This window comes from Coccinella septempunctata, chromosome 6, assembly GCF_907165205.1.
Source record: "Coccinella septempunctata chromosome 6, icCocSept1.1, whole genome shotgun sequence".
In the NCBI taxonomy this organism is placed as follows: Eukaryota; Metazoa; Arthropoda; class Insecta; order Coleoptera; family Coccinellidae; genus Coccinella; species Coccinella septempunctata.
In genome coordinates, this window is record NC_058194.1 from 23,444,180 (window position 1) to 23,466,031 (window position 21,852).

At 34.8% G+C, this 21,852-nt stretch overlaps 1 protein-coding gene across 4 annotated transcripts in view; it reads right to left on the reverse strand.

Moving 5' to 3' along the window:
* Positions 1 to 21,852, reverse strand: part of LOC123315103 (gamma-aminobutyric acid receptor subunit beta-like) — a 57,851-nt gene that overhangs the window by 31,268 nt on the left and 4,731 nt on the right. For all 4 annotated transcript variants that reach the window (XM_044900671.1, XM_044900670.1, XM_044900669.1 and 1 more), the window contains one exon: positions 3,584 to 3,684. In XM_044900671.1, coding sequence (XP_044756606.1) covers positions 3,584 to 3,684 — 101 coding nt within the window. Of the gene's footprint in view, positions 1 to 3,583; positions 3,685 to 21,852 lie in introns of those variants that run through there.

Below are 21,852 nucleotides of genomic sequence, written 5' to 3' on the forward strand. Positions count from 1 at the left end.
CTTTACGTTCCAAGATGCATATCTAAGTTCTTCTTTCAAGAATACTATTTGAAAAAGGTGCTACTGCTTTTAAATCATGCGTATTGCGATAGCAAAACGAAAAATATGTCGAATGGACTTATGCTGAGATGCAATTTCAGTTTACCTTCCACCCATCCTCTTGTGATAGCTAAACACGTCTCGTGGTTTAACAACTCATGATAATGAAAATCATATAATTCTCTTTTTAGCTCAATTATAGATTTTCATCAAGTATGGCCACTTCAATTGAATAGTATTTTGATACGCATCGTCTAAAAAAACTGAAACCAAAAAGAATGTTGCAGAAATGGGAAACTCGCCCTCCAAAAACTACCCTTGGTGAAAACGAAGAATCAAAGTTTCATAGGCAAATAACATGTCTTGGTACCCTCAAATAGTACCCAATATATTTGAATGTATTATGGTGAGTACCTATTTCGTAAATTGGTAATGTAAGAAAAAACTATTGTCGTAGTTCCTTTTCTGAGAGTTGTAGCATCCATAAAAATTGATTTATAAGTATATGAGTCCATGAGATAAAGACTATTTTCTTTTGTTCCATCATCCCCAGAAATATTGCTCGACCTTTTCCATTCACCTTGGATATTTTACAACTCCTAGAAATGAATTATTTGGCAGATTCATCTTTATGGTTCGTAAAGATTCAGTGAATCGCCAAATTAACAAATCCTTAACGAACATGTATCAGATGAAAATATAGCAAATGATTTCACTGATATTTATTTTCTTTTGGATTACAGAGTTGTGTTTTCTCTTACAACTGATATCAAGCTAAGATTTGAAAGTTTTGACTGCATTAATTTTATCGGCCATGGAAATTGTCAACTGCATTTCTGATCTGATAAGTTCTTCTAAGAATTTACGGATTTACTTCACAAAATTTATTTTGTGCAAAGATGTATCACATTCTCGCATTACGGTCTTTCACAGAAGTCTTTGTTAATTGTTGATTTATTATCGCAAATACATAAAATGGGGTGTTAACCACTCTGTATACCATAGCTGGGATAAAGATGAGGACGAAACAATGTGCTGCAGGAAGGCAGTTCTCAAATGGAATTTTCAACGAAAAAACGCATTTTCATGAAAATATTGTATTTTCTTATTACAATTTGAGTATAATAACAACAATATGGAACCCTACTCATAATTTGCAAATCTAATTAACATTCCGCTGTTTTTACAAAGAAAAAATTGAAACTTTTGCTTCATCTGGATTATGACTTTTTCGCAATGAAATGAATTCATACAAAATTTTGAAATTGGATGGAGTTCAGTTTCACAGAGTTGTGAAACCCGTAGAAGTCAATTCCCATATGGAAATTGTAGATAACCCCCTTATTGAGCTGGAAGCATTTCGTGACTTCCCTGATTTTTTTTCAATTGGACGTTTGCTGAAGTAAATTCTGTATTGCGTGTGTTGAATGATGATACGTTACCAGATAAATCGCTATAAATCGTGCAGGCTATAGCCGAAAACACAGATTATCCGATGGCTTAGAGTAGGCAGTCGAAATATGAATGAAAATCCATCAAAAATACCATTGCATCTTCTTGATCATCAAAATAGTGACAGTAATCAAAATTGATGTTTTGTTTCGGCTCATTTATAGAGGTTTGGAATTCAAATCTTTGAGGACCTCAAGGAAATGTTCCATCCTGTATCAAAATCTACAGTAGGTAGACTTATTAAGGACTACAAAAATTTCAAAATCAATTTCACGAATGACCTCAATTTAAAAAAAGGTGTTGATTCAAACAATCGCTCGAAATGGCATTGAGTGCAAAACGCAAAATTTACTTGAGATAAATTCAGTAAAATAAGGAGAATTATCGAATTGAGACTGACATTTAAAAAAGTTTGTGAATGTATAGATAACATTTTCTTACATCAAAAAGATCGCACTTCAAAATACTAATTGACCTGTCCGAGAATATTCACAGCAAAAAATCATTGATATATTGAATTCATATTGAGTTTACTATTCACTGTGTTTGAAAACTGTTAATTACAAAGTATGTCATTATTTCTTGAATTCTTGGATGAATAGATAATATTTAGATAGCTGTGATATTTCAAACTGAGCAATTATTTTTGGAGCTCACTAAAATATATGATAATTCAGAATTCACCAGCACAGGTATGACACGAAGATATCCCTAGGTAACTAAATATGGTAAAACATCTCATGACATTTAGATAAGCGGATATGAATTTTGGGGATAGTAACTAAATTTCTATCCGTCTCATCTTTTATTCATGGTATACAAATAGAGTGGTAATTTCCCATTTTATCAAAGCTTAGCCGTATTTACGTTAAGCTGAGTTTACACTTAACGAGCAGAACAAGTTACACCTATGTGCCACTGCAATTTTCATAATTCGTATGGCATATAGAAATTCATCTTCTACTTTGCAGATTACATTTTCTCTCGCATGATTCTGAATACCATACTTGGCTTTCTCGGAAAATTGACTAAAAAAGAGTCGTAAATTCATGGATGGTATTAACCTATATAACTGTTTTAATACAGAGTGAAGTTATGAATTTTGTGCCCTACTTTTTACTCAGCCCTGTACATTGAAATTGAGTAAGATTAAAATAGGATAACGAAAAAAATACTCTAAATAGCAATCTTAACCTAATCCGAAGATTCCAATGGTGTTTTTATCCTGTATACACAGGGTATTCAACAGTAGATTCACAGGTCAGAAATTAACACCTTTTTCTTATACCATTTTTTCCGGTTCGGCCCTGATAAAAAGATATAGCCATTTGAAGTTTTCATAATGACCTGTGCCACCCTTGGAAAAACAACATTATTTTGAGAATAACTAGCTAAATCTGTGACACTACACAACTGTGGATCTTTTGAACAGACTTTTGTATTCAGCCAAAGTAACCAATTTTTCAAATTTCACAGATTCTTTTTGACTTTTGAACATCAAATTACTCGATAACGGCGCATTATACGAGAAAATATAAAGAATACTTTTACTTTACGAAACCTTCGAATATTCCTTTGATAGCGTCCAACTTAGTTTCAAGAGTTGGATTCTTTGATTTTAGTATTTTTATGGTACGTAATGGTCATAATGAGAAAAATGAAAGACGTGGTTGATATCTTGTGCTCGAAAAAGATTCATCAAATAAATTAAAAACTATATTTCGAAATTCATTTCATTCGATGAATCCGTTTGTGAGATAGAACTAAAAATAACATTTTTTTTATGCTTTTCCAACAGCCTGTATCTTTTGAACCGAGCCGATTCAGAAAAAATGGTAAAGGAAAAAAGTGTTTCTTTTGACCTCAAGAATCTGCTGTTAAAATATTTGTACGAGTCAAAGACTCACCCTGTATATTACTATTCAGTGCGCGCTGAAGTACTCCCCACAAATACGAAAATGGTTTTGAGTATTTTTAGTGTACCTATAACACTTCATTTCTAATTCTGCACGTTAAGTGTATTCACAATTCAACTATATGTAACATGTATTCTTGTGTCGAAAAAGGGTAAAGCTTAAGCCAAAGTACTCACCTCCATAATTCGGCCTTACTCTTTTATCGTAGCTGACACTAAAAGAGTCCAGGATCGCCGAGATGTTCACGTCACCCAGATAACTCCCTCCTGGTGGAGTCCTGCACAAAAATAGGGACGGTGATTAGTTTTTATGTGGGTACAGTTCGTTGTCGATCGTTGAAGGCCATCTCAACTCTCGGCGTTCAAACTCTAACCCTGGGCGGAAATTCTGTCGGAGGGTGAATTCCTCGAGGGATGGGATGTATTCGGCATCTTTTGGGAATCAATCCGTATACGGGGATTAATTCGCGATGAAAAATTCATGACCGGGATATTTGGGAAGCTTTCAGGAAACAATGAACGAATACAATATGAGACACGACAAAAAATATCCTGCTTTTAGGGCCCATCAGAGCGAGGCTTTCAATGTTTCAGATGGAAGCTGACCTCTAATTATGATTTCTGCAATTTATTGGAGGATGGTTGAGATAGGCGTAACACAGAACTGGGCTGTGCTATCACGATTTTTTTGGCATTTGTTTCAAAACCTGTTTGAAGTAGAAAATTCCAAAATTCCAGATTGTAAATATTTTTGAGATGATTTATCATAGACGAATAAGAAGGATGGCACGGCAATAATAAAAAATAATAAAATAAACCAATTCAAAATATATTTGGTCCTTCGATCTACTGCTCATATGAGGAATAACGAAAGAGGTTGAATGATGATGAAAAATTTATAACGGCATAAATATTCTTCTGATTTAACGGTAGATCAACCAGTAGAAAAATAGGTTTTCCAATAAGAAGTTTCATTTTGGTATTAAAAAAAAACGAAGAGGAAGGTATGCCATTAACGAACGATGTCAGCCAAATTGTCGCCACGTCTACGCTTACAGCACTATATCCTTTCCATGAAATTTTCCGTGGGCCTCACATAAAATCATTTTTCGATGAAAGTCGAAAGACCTAAGTCTTTATGCAAAATACGGAGTAATGTCGTTTTTAAAATGCCTAATTCCTAATTATTAATATTATTTATTACTACGGGCTACAGCAGCAATTGTTCTTGAGCGACTCAAACGATTTCGATTCTTTATATCACTAACTCGTCCCAACAGCTCAAATTTTTCCATCAGTTTTTACTATTGCTTGCCCAAAATTGCTTCAGTTTTGCGAACCGTGATTTCAAAATTTTCACAATTTCATCGTTCCATTTTTAGTAATGGCATAGTTTTCACTTGTCAATTGTCAAAAAATGACAGCTTCAGAACAGACAGATGTCCAGATAGAGGGCTATTCAAAATGCAACGCCTAATATATTGATATTAAATTAAAAAAACTGGAAAGCAGTGTATGTTCATGAATTATTTGAGTTTCATCTGGGTAATAATTTCTGGGGTGTAGAATGGTTTTTGATATTTTATTCTTATTTTCTTGCGCAACAATCTACATGCTGAATATTCTATAATATCGAAGGAAGAAAGATAGAAACGAAAAAACTGAAACAAGAAGCGTTCACAGGCATAACTGCAAATCCCGTTGATGGGTCTGTCGAACCCAAAAAGGTCTAAGCATCAATAATAAGAAGAAAAAGATGACATGTATTTTCATCAAGTATCGGCCACATCAATTCAATAATAGGAGCATATTTGAAAAATTCGAAAGTATCAATATCCAACTTGGTCCTGACCTAAACCAAAACAGATTAAGAATAAAATCATTGATGATCTGACAAATAGAAGTGGGAAATCTGACAGTTTTTTCCGAATGAAATGTAATTCACAAGAAACCTTTTTCGGTAAAAAATGAAAAACTCGGACGACAGCCGAAACGTTGAAGAAAATAATTCAAAATAATGAAAAGGGTGTAAAAGTACATCAAAGATTCTTCTGCTTTGACAACTATAGAAATTATCCTACTATCTTTCTATACAAAATGAACATTATTGACCTCATTCGAAATGGTTAATTAAGTTTGAATTTCTGGACCTGCTCTCCAAAAGAATTATTTTCTTTGTTTTCTGATGAACCTATACTTTATGAGTTGACGGAATACTGATTTTAATGATTTTTGTCCAATGTGTAAAGTGGGTTCTGATTATTGCTTCCGTTCAAACACTCGATATTGAGGAAAACCAAGAGGAAAAAATGCCTGACTATTTCTAGAGATCGTTGAAAGATTCGTTTCATTAAATCTGTTCGAAATTGATTCGTTCAGTTATTTTTTCATGCCACCGCCTTATTCATTTGACGATTATAATAAGAATATTGTTGAGCAATTTATGTCGGAATAAAATTTTACTTCTTTTTTACGATCGCCATCCTACAAATGCATTTTCCCAAGTGAATGAAGACGATAAATCATAAGAGCCATAATTTCAATATAATCTTGTGTTACTCTGCTCTTGCTACTCCGCGAAGCAAAATCGAGCTGTAAACAATGTGCGAAATAGAAGTCGATAAATGTGACGACTCGAATAACTGGGAAAATGCATTGGTGGTGATTGATTTAGGCAGTAAACTCAATTCTGAAATGTATTTCATAAAAGGAATTGAATACATAAATACGAATAAATATTCTGTCATTAGACCAAAAAAGAAGCGCCACGAATTTGTGGATTGCCTACCGTTTATTCATGTTTTGAAGGTTGAGTCATTTTTCTGCAGGAGGTAGAACTGTACAAAATAAACCTCTTCAACGAAAATCAGCTAACAAAACTTCCAAGATGACTAGTTGAAAATCATCAAGAAACTTTTTCAATGTTCACCTCCCTTTCATGATACACCAAGACTTTTCTGGAATTTCGCGCTTTCTGCCATTTTAACGTAAGTTCTCTGGAATTCTGTTCAAAAACAAATATTGTGTGAGTATGAAATTTACTTGACTGAAACTAGATCTAGAAGACGTTTTCCCGAATATGGAAGAATGGCAAATAATGTCATAGGGGGAAACAAATATTTTGTTAGAATTAAGTGTATAGAAGTCGAAGATTCACTCTGTATATTCCAGTCGCTTGAGGCTTTGATGAACTCATTCAGCTTTCGCTTTTCCCCGTCTCCACCCAAATTTTCCTCAGGCACATTTCTCTAGAATATCTATATATAGAGCCACGAGTTAACAAGTGGACTCTACTAGGAGACGAAAACCATGCAATCCTGGTGCCTTGAAAATCAAACAAGAATCCTCATTAGGAATGATAATTTATTCATACCTGTAAGACCCGTCAACGTGGGGATATATACGCAAGAAAAAGAGAATTAATAATGGACTAGTTCCATGAATTCCACCTCGTGAGAGAGGCAGCATTCACATAACGAATACTGCTATTCACTTGTGTAATATCTCTGGAACTTTGTTGATATGTTGGCATAGATGAGAATTTTCGCTGAAGCATATCCCTGGAAAACTCTAAGATGTCTTTTTATATGTCTGTTGGGAATATACTCAACAGAATGTAGGTTTTGGTTTTCGAAAATGCTGCAAATTCTTTCCTGATCAAAATCGGTAGAAAAATTCTGTTCAAGAATTTTGATCAGCAATAAAATTTCACTTTGAGTCCTGCATTCACCTATCCGTTTCATATAATATAAAAGGTAGAAGTTAACTCGAATTAATACTGAAGCAATTTAAGAGACTTCTAATCGGTGCATAGACCATCTTCACTTTGAAATTTTCCCATTAGCATACGTACATTATGCCGACCAATAATGTAAACAGCGCATGTTCAAAAAAGCATTAACTTTAGACTTAAATAAGTGTGAAAACACTCTACTCATACTGAAGTAGTTGAAACACGATGGAAATCGTAGAATCCATCCAGTTGATGGATTTCACGTGAAATGAACTCCCTTCTATACAGATCCATTCTTACGAAATGAAAAAACAGGATGCTTTCAAGAGAAACTATGTTTAAGCCAAGGCGGATGACATTATTCTTATAAATATGACTAAAAGAAAACTCGAATGAATGCTCTTTAAAGGTCGTATTCATATTCCGGATTCAGGATGACATTTTTGGGGTCATCTAGTGTTCCTTCGAAATATTAATTCGAGAGCTGGAAGGTTGATACGGCTAATAGGTTCTTTGGGCTAATGCAAAATGTATTTTTGTCTTACTCTCTCTAACTTCGAATGAACTTTTGAATCGTTGACCATAATTATCTCAAAAAAAATGAGGTGAATTAAAAAAAAATTCCTGAACTAGTAGGATTTGTACAATAATTTCGAAAGTTGATACTCTCTGTTTGTGTAATTGCAAAGCCTACCCAGATCTACTCATAGACTTATTATAGTTGGGGAGCCGACGATGCTCTATCGGGATTTACTCGAGCGTCGTGGAGACCTAGTGGATTTTGAAGATTATATGGTAGAAAGAAAAAAAGGCTTTATGATGTATGCACTTTCAGCGGTGGGGAAAGCGTCTGCAGGGTCTCAAAGATGTAAAACAAAATCGTCAGGTGTACATATTGGAGCGTGTCAGATTAAAATACTGTATATGCCCCACGTGTCTCTGATAATGAATTCATGCTTATCTGACAGTTTGCGCGGTGGTACTGGCCGTACGGAAGAGTTGAATATGGTCAAAAAAAAATTTCCAGCGTGTCAGATTTTTTGAGGATATGTTAATTGAACCCAAAGGAAGCTAATTTTCAAGGGACTGACAATTTGGACGTGACGCAAGGTCACAGCGGTCCTTTGAAAATGTAAAAAAAATCGTTACTTGTACATACTCGAGCGTATCAGATTTTCATACAGATGATTAATCTGGGTGTTGTAGACGTGTTGACCCATTAATCTGACACTAATCAGGGGGGGGTTTTCTTAATCTAACACTTTGAATATGATACAAATCCTTTTTTTTTCGAATATTTCCCTCCCTGTACCTCTAATCGTTTTTGTATTCATTATGAAAGTTGTAGATAATAAAAATCTACACAACTTTTTTCTGAAGCAATTTTACATACTCTTAACCGTTCTCGAGTTAGAGGGCGATAAGGGCGAGAAGCTTAGTCACACATGCGAAAGGGCAAGGTCAATGTAGAATCCCAGTCTAATCTACATTCATCCAATTGTCAAAATGACAAGGTATTTCTATGATGACAATTTCGAAATAAGTCACGAAAATTTTAGTGTTGTCTGTGACTGAACCTTAGAATGTACTATTTTCCAACGAGTGAATTTTCGCTTCAGCATGTATCGCTTAACTCCTCGCATTAATCGCCATATATCCCAAAAACATTTGGACGTAGAAAAAATTGCTTGGGACAAAATTTGTAGAAAATGTTATGCTCTACAACTTTTATAATGAATACGAAAAAGATATACCAAATATATCTTTCTGACACGCTCGAGTATATACAATGATCGTGTTTTTTCACTATTTTGACAGACCTAGACAATTCTCCCTATATACAGGTCTAATTTTTGGTAGAGTTGCTCTACAAGGTCCAAGGTTCCTACTGGACGCCCAATTATTGGTAGCTCATAAGAACATTTTTTGCGATGATTTTCACGGTTTTTTCTGTGTTCAATTCCGTGCGGAATATAATCTTCGTTTAGAGCACTGCTCCACTTAAATTATATCAGATTCAATATTTTCCGAAAGCATAAGTATCACGCCGATAAATTTTCCCGCATTGGCCCGAATATTAATCAATTCCATCTAATAAGCGAGCTGTATCGAGGTCAGCTAACCATAGAACAGATTAGATCTATATATAGTATTGTGTCTCAGCAAAATGTTAATTGTGAACAGTAAACACCTCGGGAAAATTGTAGACTGTTAATTGCTTCCCTTTTCGTGTTTCGGGCTGGATGAGACTGATTGAAATTCTCCTCTCTCGTTCAACCGATATGCCTGTAATGAAATTCTAAAATTGGTTAACTATTCCACATGGATACATGATTTTAATCACTGACGTTAATCGGCCGCCTTGATCGAAATGTGATGATGAGTTTTATCCTTGTCGGATAGCAGGATCCGGTACACTTTCGGGCATAATGATATCGATGGCATGAAAATAACAAGCTTGATAAAAGTTTGTCCACTGTGAAACCCTCTCATAATCGCCCAATCCACAATGTCGGAGTAAAGTCTATTGAACTAGGGGTTTCAAATTTCTTACTCCTCTAGACGACGTTATCTAAGAATGTGCTCTTTATTCAGAAGCTTGTTCATCTATAATCATCGCTATTTTCTGATTTGGTGCATGTTACAACATGTATCCTGGTATCATATTGTCCCATTGCACACTGCTAAAATACGAGTACTCTCTGAAGGTACCTTTAGAAAGAATATGGGACAGCTACACTGTGCTTTCTCGCACCAAAGCTGTACAGTCTTCTTCCTCACAAAACAAAAGTATGAACAACATCCACTTTTTCAAAAAGAAATCAAAGAAATGGATTATCTCTTACAGAAGAATGCGACTGCATGGGTTTGTTAACCAGAGATGGGGTCAAGGAAGCAGAAGATGGAGAGAGAGAAAATTTTTTGTTTTTGTTATGGGATTGATTACGGTAGATTCGGGTGACTTGGGACAGTACTGTAACTTGGGACAATTACCCCCTTTGCAGATTTCTTTGTTTCTTACCATTTATGAGTGAAGTTACAAACTTATACCATTGTTTAGCGTCTTTTTGGTTAGTTTAACAATTAATTCCTGTTGTATGTATTGAGTTTGGCGTGACCAGAGCATTTGAATTGACAGAGAAAATTTACGAAATCAGGAGTGTAAAAGCGCGTTTTTTAATGGCCCTCATACTTTCTAGTGTCCTGTACATGTGTTTCACTTTGTGTATGTGTAATTTTTTTCTGGATACGTGGGATATTGGGATATAAGATATGTTATGAAACAAGGTTGTTTACAAATCAAACGGCAACACGGATCTCTTTCATTTATTTTGTTGTTTCATAGGGTGACTTGGTACAATGCCGAATAGATACAAGCGGTGCATTGGCAGCAGGAAATATGCCGATTTTTCGCAAGATATTATTATTTACGTTATTTCCACAAGAAATCACAAAAGAATGAAAGAAATCAAAGTTCCCTTGTTTTGTTTAATTTTTCTACATTTGAGTTGCAATATTACTTTCGCTGTAATAAGGGTTTATAATTTAATTTCCTTACCGAATTTCAACTATATAATAACAAATTCTAATTTTTCGAAACTATACACCGTCCCAAGTCACCTATTTCATTTGAGAGTTGAGCAATCAATAGATGTCAACTTGTGTCCCAAGCCTCCCAAATCGGTGGGTTACTTGGGTCAAGTATATTTCATTTTTCTCAAAATTTATTTCGGAATTCTGAAGCATGGTATATATCCTAATCAATAGTCTGAGTCATTGAGCATATTCGTACCACTTTTTCAAACAAAAATAAGTCACCGTTTTGAAAATATGACAAGTTGAATTCAACAATCATCCTAAGTCACCCGAATCTACGGTATATCCTTCATTTTGTCGAGTATTGTGCACTCACCAATTAAAGGGTATTTAAGGTTCATACAATGAAATCACGCCATTTAAAAACTCAACTATAATCTCTCGTAGCATGACAAACTTATGAATTCTACCTTCATGGAAAATTGCACAATTTGAAATGAAAATTGACCTGTTCAAGCTTTTCTCCAAAAGAAGTAAAAAAAATTTTCCATATACTTAATACTGGCGAAATTCAAAACTAAGCACGTGGGTCTGATTTGACAAATCTGAACTCATAGGAGATTTCATTATTTTCTCAATAACCAGCTCCATGAATGAATCAGTGCTATCACAGTAATATAATAGATTATTGATCTGAAATTTCGTTCAACTTGTTCCATTTTTTGAATAAAAATTAGAAACTTTATTCAATAAGTGGTAATTCAAGACAGAAAAAGCCTCTGGAACTAGGAACAAAAATTTCCAGAATTCCAAGAAAATTAGTTTCCTTCTTCATTCTTTGTGATGCTATCCGAAATCGGGTTGTGACCATGGCGGAGAAATAATATGAGTTTCGAATTCAGCTGCACTCCCTGTATTCGGAATGACATCAAAGTGTGGGATTGACGACACATCATAATGAACCTCCATTGATGAAAAATCAATCGCCCTATTCATAGCACCCAACGCAATCACTATCTCGAATTCGTTTCGTATATTCTTTATCGGTATCTTTTCCATATAATATATCTTCAATAGTTCATTTCTGGAATCAGCGAACAATGGCGACTACGGCAAGTGGAAAGGATAGAATGGGGCTGGAATAAAAGGAACACCAAGTGAAATACTTCAGTCGAAGTGTAAGCAATTCTGCGAAGTTGTTTGTTGGAAACTATTCTGTGGGAATCTGCTATTTTTCTGGTTCTGAGCGCACTCTAGCAAGTTCGCGAAATTTATTGGCTACAGATATCATACGTATTTGGCACGGGTGCAGTGTCTGGGGTTCGTACTAATTTTAAGGTCACTACTGGCCGAGATTTATTCCGGATATAATGGATTTTTTCGGCGGTTTAAAATTTGAGGATAGACTTTACTATATACTGCATGAAAATGGTAACAAGATAATACTTTGTTCGACATCGAAAAATATTTATTTCCATCCTTCATAACATGGAGGGTTTTCCCATTGAAACCTGTAGTATCAGTTGCACATACAGCCAGGACTTTGGCTTGTGGCGGCTGGACTGAAAATCCCCCAAAAAACACTTTTAACTTCCACCTATTACGATCTGGATGAACGTTTGTTGTTTCTCAGATTATGGTGAGAGAATAAAAATTGAAAGGCATTAATGCAGGACAGAGACGGCTGCAGCTCTAAGGCCACTCTTCTACCTGCGCCAGTACACCAGCAATTGAACAAAGAAAATTGATAACAAGGTTATCTGAACAATTGGGTGACTGTTTACAGGTTTGTAGGACAAAAATGACTGCTTGAAAATCACTTAGTTTCAATACATAGGTCTCATCATCATTCCTCTGAACAATATCAATTCCAAACCAGAAAAGATGACCATCCAGATAAGAATATACCACAGTAACTATATACCTGCACTTCTGTGAATTTCATCCTCAATTTTATGTTATTATAAACGATTTCAAGAGAATAATAGTAATTACCACGGTTATTGCTGGTTTTGGCCTTGGTTATGTCCCTTGTGGACCTTCACAACTACTATCCTCACTTCAATAGCCAGAAGTTTAACAAAGCTCTCGAGTATGGTAACCTGCGGTCATTTGCGGTTCAAAACGATGACGTTGAAGGGCTAGTTCATGACGTCATGTGATTATAACCAACATGACCAAAAGCTCTTGAATACAGTTGGTAAATACCAATAATAATAACCAATGATAACCGGTTACTCGCTTGAAATTGGTTTATGTACTATTATCTTGATTCACTCAGGTACCAAGGTACTCTCAGAGCTCTTTGAAAAAGCTGTCCGAGTTTGATTGAGTTTTAGTTTTAAATAATGAACCTCCTTATTCTTAAACAAATGTACAATAGATACAAGAAGAAGTACATGTCGAAATAAGAGCGAAAAAATACAGCTGAAATTGAGTAGAAATAGCAATTTGATTCAGGGATTATTTGAGATAACAGTAATCCAAAAATCCTTTACATTTTAAGCTTCAGTTTTCACGAGAAATACAGAAATATCCTTCTTGAAAATGTTGAAATCTTCAATTTGTTAAAGATTCCTCAGATATCTGCAATACAGGAATATCTATAGTCAACACAAGTTTTTAAATACCCAGGCTTTCACTGATACATTCCTGGTATCTTCTTGACACTTTATATGAAAGGAGAAAATTATGACTTTTTGTCCCACATAAATATGCAGAATGAAACAAAAATTGCACTGAGCCTGTTAACCTCTCTCAGATGTATGGGTAATTTATTATAGTTTCAAACATTCGGAGAACTACAAGTGCCTAAAAGCTACCTGACATTACAAATTGCTCCTTTGGACACAGATTTTCACTGCCAACATTCCAGCTGAAGAATAGTGAAGCATTGTGATATTGATCCCTTTCGTTTCTGAACGTGTATAATTATACCTACTTTCACCCTTTCTTTATAGTAGGATAGAATATTCTGGAATTTTCTTCCACATTTCAGGGTTTTCTGAGTTCGAGAAGAACATGAGAAAAAAAAAATCTTAACCGATTGATGTATCTGGCTAAATACTTATATTGCATCGTCCCATCTTAGGTAATCAATACTCCACATCCTTCGAGATATCTTTCTCTTCAGCAAACTATTGTTCAACTTCCCATCAAACCCATTCAATTGACTTCAAATATTTCTTCTGGTTCACGAACACTGCACGTCTGGGGAGTGGAAATTCAGATGGAAAGAGAATGATCGATCATTTCAGACCTATACTCTGTATGAACTCAAACAAATTCACCTCTCTATTTATTTTCTTCATCATAGCAATTCTTCCTCCTGTAGTTTACTCTGCAGAGAAGTTTCGGAAATATGATTCCTCGATTTTCAAGTTTAATCAGTCGATTGCAAAGAGATTTATCGACGACTAATCTCATTAATTTCATCATCATCTGCCGAATTTACCCTTTTATTTAAATCTTTGCATCTATTTGATGTGACCAACTTGCAAGATTTAAACGATTTAAATTACAGGGATTAAGGTAAGGTGGGGTATGACCATAATGTGTGATGATATGACTGTACACATAAAATCATGTTGAAGAAGAGAGAATTATGGAAAAGGAATGCCCTAATACATATATAAGATTTGTATAATGAATCTTAAATAGTAAAAAGTTATAAACATTTAAACATAAAGTTGTAACTCTCAAAACTGAAAATACAAAACCGATCTTCAAAATTCAAAACGAAAGATTATTCATTAAAATATCACGAAAAATTAAAAAATAATAAAATAATGCCTCATTACATCTTCTACTCAAGTGTAGAATACAAACGTATAAAACACTAATCGACTCGGAATAACTGACAATCCTCCATATTTGTTAACGTCTAGCCACGCCATAAACAGTAGTAAAGAACGCCAATAGACTCATATCGAGAGCAAATACTAAGAGATCATATTCTCATAAAATAATATCAACCATTTTCCACAAATCGACGTAATTCGTTTGTGGAAGGGATTTGTAACAACGTGAAGGATACAGTTCTATATTTAACATTCCAACAATAATCCTGGAGTTTCAAATCCGAATAAAACGACAAAATATCGATTCTACCGTCGGCGAATATACAACTCATCTCCAGTCGATAACTGAAGACCAGAGTACATTTAACCGACCGATATTATGCTGAATTATTCGAATTAGGAGTAATATCCGATTCTTGCTGGAATTTAATATGCTCTTGAGTGCCCAAATATGAATTGACGACGAGAATAGAATTTCTGCAATTTTCTGGAAGTGGTTGCGCATATATGACCAATTTTTCAGTCGGCAGTCACGGCATCACCAGTAATTACAATAACTTCTTTTCCGCATCGAACGAAACACTTTTTTTCTTTACCATTTTTCTTGAATCGTTTCGGTTTGAAACATACTGGCTGTTGAAAAACCATAAAAAATGTTATACCATAAAAATACCAAAAATTCAAATAACTTAACTCTTGGAACTAAGTTGGACGCTATCTGATAAATACAGGGTGATTCATAACTATTGAGACATAGGCTAAGGGCAGATTGTTTGGACCAAAATATGGCGATAGGACCAAATATATGAAAACTGGCTAATTTTTTTATGAGGGCCGAATCGGAAAAAATGGATAGGAAAAAAGTGTTTCTCTTGAATTCAAGAATATACTCTTAAAATATTTAAACGCACACTGTATAATTTCAAAACTTTTACCTTCACTACCTCAAAAAGTCTGTTGTTATTTTTTTGAGAGACACGCTGTGAAATATAGAATGATTCGGTATTCCTAGTTGAAGAAAAGCAAAACCTTTTTTGATGCGGAAAAGTAGTTATTGTGATTACAGGTGGAATATAAAAGTGATGCCGTGACTGCAGAGATGGCAAAATTGGTTGTATGCGCTAACTCATGCAGAAAATTGCAGAAATTCTCTTCTCATCCATATTTAGGCACTCAGAAACATATTAAATTCCTGCAAGAATCAGAGATTACTCGATTCGAATCATCCTGCATAATGGATAGTTGTCGACAGATTAATGTAATAGTCTTCAGATATTGAGTGTCTACGAGTTGTATTATTCGTAGACGATATCGACATTTTATCGTTTTATTCTGACTTGCAACTCGAGGATGATTACTGACCCTTCATCGTCAATTCCAGCAACAGATTTCCCTACTATAAAGGACTAACATCTATTCCTGTTAAATCACAGTATTCAGACATTTTCTTTCGATAAACTGCTAAATAAACAGACTAAATATCCAAGAAAAATGTGTGAGAGAAAACGTAAAAATGAGCATTGCTCGACAATTGTATAAAGCCGAGTAACACACTGAAATGGTGACAATTCTAGAAAAACCTTTATCCTTTTTTGTTGATAGGCTTTAAATTATTTGAGTCACGATATAATTAAACACGTAAATTAATATTAAACTTCTATGCAGAAGTAAAGTAAAAGAGTAAATTCCTTTAAGTAATCAGCGAGTTCGTTTGACTCGAATTCAGCAGAATTTCGGTATAAAATGATCCATCATTTTACGAGTTCCGTCTGGATGCAGAATCCCTATAGACGTTCAGGACCTCAAGAAATATTTTAAGTCGGTTGAATGGGTTTGATGGAGAGTGAAACAATAGTTCGCTAAACAGATAAATACACGTCTCGAAGATGTGGAGTATATGGAGTGACTGAAATGAAAGTTTGGAGGGTGAAAACCTTTGATGGAAATATTCAGACAGACACATCCACCTTTCATAACTTTTACATTTCCACCTCGAATGCAGAACCGAACCATTTGGGAGATTTAAAAGGGAGTTTTCTAATTCAAAAGTGTTGTATTGAAATGGATGAATAAAAATCCTCATATACATAAACCGCCTTATAAGTTTAGAAACCAGACAATTCTAGGAATCATTTAATTTTTTCGATGCCAGATTTTGGGAATTCTGTATCTACATTTTCTTGTGGGGGAAAACCATTTTAGTCATATATCGATCGAAATAAGAAGAATTAGGGCTGCTAAGAAGATGGATGAAATAATATTATGACGATTTTTATGTCTTCTCGAATCTATAAATAACCTGTTTGAGGAAGTACTTGAAATTATATTTTTTCTCACAAACAAAATGTCCCTATTAGACTCGATTTGCGATACATTTAAACTTTATTCGAAAATAGCAATTGAACTCGCAGGATTAATAAATTCGAAACGAGAACTTCAACAAGCAATTTTTAGGAGACAGAGAGCACTAAAACTACAACTTCATTATATTCGAAAATTATGATTTCCAATGTTATTGACCAAACGTTTCAGATCATTATCTCTAACTTTTTAAATGTCTTTAAATGTCAGAGTAAGCTCAGAATATGCTATGGAATACCTAATACCAGTCTATTAAAGATAGATTCCGTTAGGGGTAAATAAAAAAGGTATAGTGAGTAATGTTACCCTCTGTAGATCTTTTGAACTAGAATATTTTGTGAAAGTTCAGGTCATTAATTGAATGTTGATATTTTTGAGATATGAAACCTAAGCTCATTCAAACTGGAATATTTACAGATTTCATGTTTTATTACCATTAATGGGCATTCGAGGAATAAATGTTTTAGATGTTTCTACTTCAGTTGAAAAAAACAATTATTACTCGCTTTCTGTTGAATAATTCATGGACAGTTGCAGGAATATAGGTGAATAATGATTCTTAAATGAGTAATTGCTAATAGTATTCCGTTTCTTGCGGCTTGTTAGAGCCACTAATTACACTAACACGAAAAATTCTCTGTATAATTACCGTGCGGAATCCATAGTTTTTCGGGTATATGAGTTCTTCAGCATACTCATTCGAGGAGAACTCAGCATGCAAATTCCGCATAGCTCTGAGAAATCCCCTGCCAAAATTGTCAACACCCAATATTTGAATCACATTTATATATACGGAGTGGGACTTGACTTTTCACAAATGAAAGATGAAATAGACGTAGACAAAGAAAATATAGAAAGGAGGTGCAATTCAGTCCAGCACCAGGAAGAGTGATGACGTATCGAGTGGCCAGGTCAAGCCAAATTTTATGACAGCTACGCCAATGCGTGATAGTGTGACGTAGCCAGTGGCAATACCACAGTGGCTCTATGCACCTTCGATCTCCTCCCTTCTATCATAGAGTCTCTGCCTTCTATATCTTCTTGGTGGCAACCTGACAAGGTTCATATTTAGAAAAATTCAAACAAATCATCTCTGATCACAAACCATCTAGTCAACATTGACAGTTTTTTATCATTCCACTTTCATATCACTTCTGATAGACCTATTCAATGACGACATTTTCTACTGAAATTTCTGAGAATTCATGTATAAAAACTACTCGAAATCAGAGAAATATGCTAAACCACACTTGTGTGCCCCTCGGTTCTGACAATGTCAGCTGATCCGAAATGCCGTCATTCAAGGTATGCTCCATTCACATTTATTTTAGCAGTCGGTTGGCCATGAAATATCTTTCTCAAGTTTTTGTAACTAGAACGGAGTAAGGTTGGCACTCATGAAATGTCATAACGCCGTTGTCACCATAGATAACACACAATTTTTATTACGAAAATGCCTAAAAAAGAGACAGGGTTTCAGGAAGTGCTATTTAGAATTCAGGTCCACTCATTCAAATAATTATACCCTGATATTCTAAAATCCACAATACGTCAGACGGTAGCGAGTCATATTCAATGTAAGAGAATTTATATAATGTTTCATCTGAATCTAAACGACTTATATTTCAGCTGAATATTTCCAAAATCTGAAAAATTGTGGATGAAGAGGATGACAAAGAATTTCCTTCTTTTGGGAGACTCAAAAAATATAAAAAAAATTTGAGAATTTTATGTTTGAGTGAATTAATGCGAAAAGTTTACTACAGGATTTTCGATGAATGTCATCGTAGAATAAGTTCGAAAATTGATTTTTCTATTTTTCATTTGACTTGTCCTAGACATTGTAAATGTCTTAAGGTACTGATAAATACCCAATTATTATTATTATATCAATGTATCAAGATGAACACCCACAAATACGCACCAGTTGTCCTGTTAATTGTTTATTCATGTAAAACTTTTGTTCAAAGGTGAAGTTCATCTTTACAAGAAACCTTTTACTCATATTGATGCAAGATGATTTTTGTTGAAGAATTTAACATTCTTGTAATTATCTGTTAATTCCTTCGGGAGATACCTATTCCATACCACTGCATCATATGCATTTCATCTTCGGGTTAATATTTTTGAAATCTACAACTGATGTAACGTATGCAAACTTCAGGCAAAGAAGATAACGAACATTAACTCTCGTCAAGCTACTGCATATTATGATAGTATACTGATCAACTGATCTCTTGTATTTTCCATGCAAATAACCGGATTTGGAATGTCTTCAATCAGTTTGTATAAACTTCAATTATGTTCGTCACATATTTTCCGAAGACATTCGACATTCTGATAAAATACGTAATAACAGAAACTTTCACGTAGAACAGGCAACACAGCGTTAATTTAAAACCCAAAAATGTTTTGACAAGCTTCATAACCCCACATTTTCGTTCTATACAGAGTGAAATGTGTCAAATTTCCATGGCCAACCGAATGCTAAAATAAAAGTGAATGGAGTTTTTTTCAAATATCCTATGCCTTACATTCACAGAAAAAACACAAGCACAAGTAATCTTTAATACATATCCCATAAATTAATCGATGGTAGAGTCCAAAACTTTACACAGGGGAGGAAATATTCGATTTTTTAAAACCACTGCATAATTGCGAACAATAGCACCACGTGTTTCTGAAATAAAGAAAACTGCTTTTTATCTTAGATCAGTAAACTAGCCTCCCTCTGGGTCAGACCAAAATAGCTTCACCATTGTTTACTTGTATGCGTGACTCCTTTTTCACCCCGTTTTACAGCGTTTGGGAAAACTGCCAAAATACCTGATTATCATCACGTGGTCACTATAGGTATCCGTTCCAATGGGGAAAAGTTCCATTTTTTCTGCTGAATATTAAACAGTCCACATCGGGTCTTTCACGCATCGAACTTCCCTAAATTTATTCCTCTATTGTCATGTTTCGTCATTTACATTTTGCTGCATATCATCGGGGATCCGGTTATTGATCCGGATCTGAATGGCAGGAATCGACGAGTGCCTGGGATGGTCGGATCGCTAAAGTTCATGCCATAATTAAATACTGTCGGTAGATTGGGAGCAATGAAATTTCCGAGTTGCGATTCCATGCGAATTTTCCGATATTAAACTTTAAGGCGATGTTTTAACGCTGATACGGTAATTTGCGGCTAAATTCAAACGCTCATTTCACGAATACGTCAAATTTCAAAACTTGTTTCGGTATCGAAACGAAATGGATATGCTTGAGGTATAATTGAAAGTTTTCTTTAGTGGAAATGTGTTTAGTATAGACATTAATATACAGTTTGGTTTTTGATCCAACCTCAATAATTTCCAATTTCACAGTTATAATATTATATCCTTAATTCAACAAATATCAATTATGTATGTTGGAAAATTTTGTATGATTTATTTTTACGTCACAATTTTTCAAATTGTATTTATACATAACGTGTATTTTTTGATTAATGTGGTCGATGAATCAATTCAATTTTCAGGGGTAAGTTTTCTTACCCCTCATCTTATATTGTGAGAAGAGTCCTATGGAGTTTCGATTTAACCAAAAGAAACCTCAATTGGATTATTGCTGAAGTTGTTGGAGCGAAATCAGCTCCTAAATGCATTTTACACCATTACTTCAATCTAGACGCCCCACAAAGTGAAGTTAAGGTAACGAATTCAGTAGGTACTTGTCGAATGTTCAAGAATAACTTATTTCAACTCCAGGTTGTTCGAGGATATATTGAAAAATTCTTAGCCTACTATAGAACCAAAAAAAATTTCAATGTCAAAATATTTTGTCACTCAATATATTCTCCTCTTAATTGGATTCATTTATTACACCGAATCTGCAATGTTTCTAGACCTTTCAAAAAAATGTTTCTTCTTGCTCTGCAAACCAGACCTCCTCAGCTTTTATAACGTCCTCGTTGGAAGAAAATTAACGACATTTTAAACTTTTTTCAGTTGAGGAAAGAGATGATAGACGGATGGAGCCAAACCTGCTTAATAAGGGGGTGTTCTAGTAACTCAAACCCTAAATCACCAATTTTTTGAATGGCAACATGAGATTTGTGGCAGCGTAGTTGTCCTGCAAAAACAAAACACCTTTGGATTGCTTTCCGCGTCTTTTCTCTTCAATTTCTTTACGTACAGTGGTCAGTAATGTCGAATAGTAATCTCCGGTTATTGTTCTACCCTTATCCAAAAAATCAATCATGATTACTCCATGGCAATCCCAAAAAACTGAAGCAAGAACTTTTCCAGCAGATTTTTGGAAACGAAACAACTTAGGTCTTGGAGAACCAGAGTGTCACCATTCCATCGATTGTTGCTTTGTTTCTGTATCGTAGAAATGTACCCAAGTCTTATTCATAGTAACAATTCGGTTCAAGAAGTCTACATCGTTTTCAAATCGAGCACAGATCGAACTCTATGCTTCTAACCTTGCATGCTTTTGGTCAACATTCAAACATTTGGGGGTCCATTTTGCAGTAATTTTTCTCATGCCCAAATTGATGTGAACTATATGATGAACTCGTTCGTATGAAATATTCAGTGCTTCAGGTATCCGTTTTAGCCCAATTCGACGGTCTGATAAAATCATGTCATGAACTGCACCGATATTTTTCGGGGACTGACACAGAAACTGGCCTTCGCGATCAGTCGTCATCTTCAATGGAAAATTTACTTCTTTTGAAGCTTGCAGTCCAATTTTTCACGAGCTATTGGTTTTTCATTACCGTCAGGAAAAATATGAGAAATTACCGCTCCAATACCATACTGGGATGAGTCAGTTATCAATTTGATCGGAAAATGGACATTGATCACCAAGGGTATCAAGCATATCTTAGTAAATCTGCTTACCTCTTAACCCTTTTAAATATAGGTACTGGATGATGGCTCGATACTCCAATTTTTCTATTTTCACAATTTCGGTGAACATCCTCTTTCTTTTAATTTATTGTGTAACTCTGGTTTACTTTTTTGAAC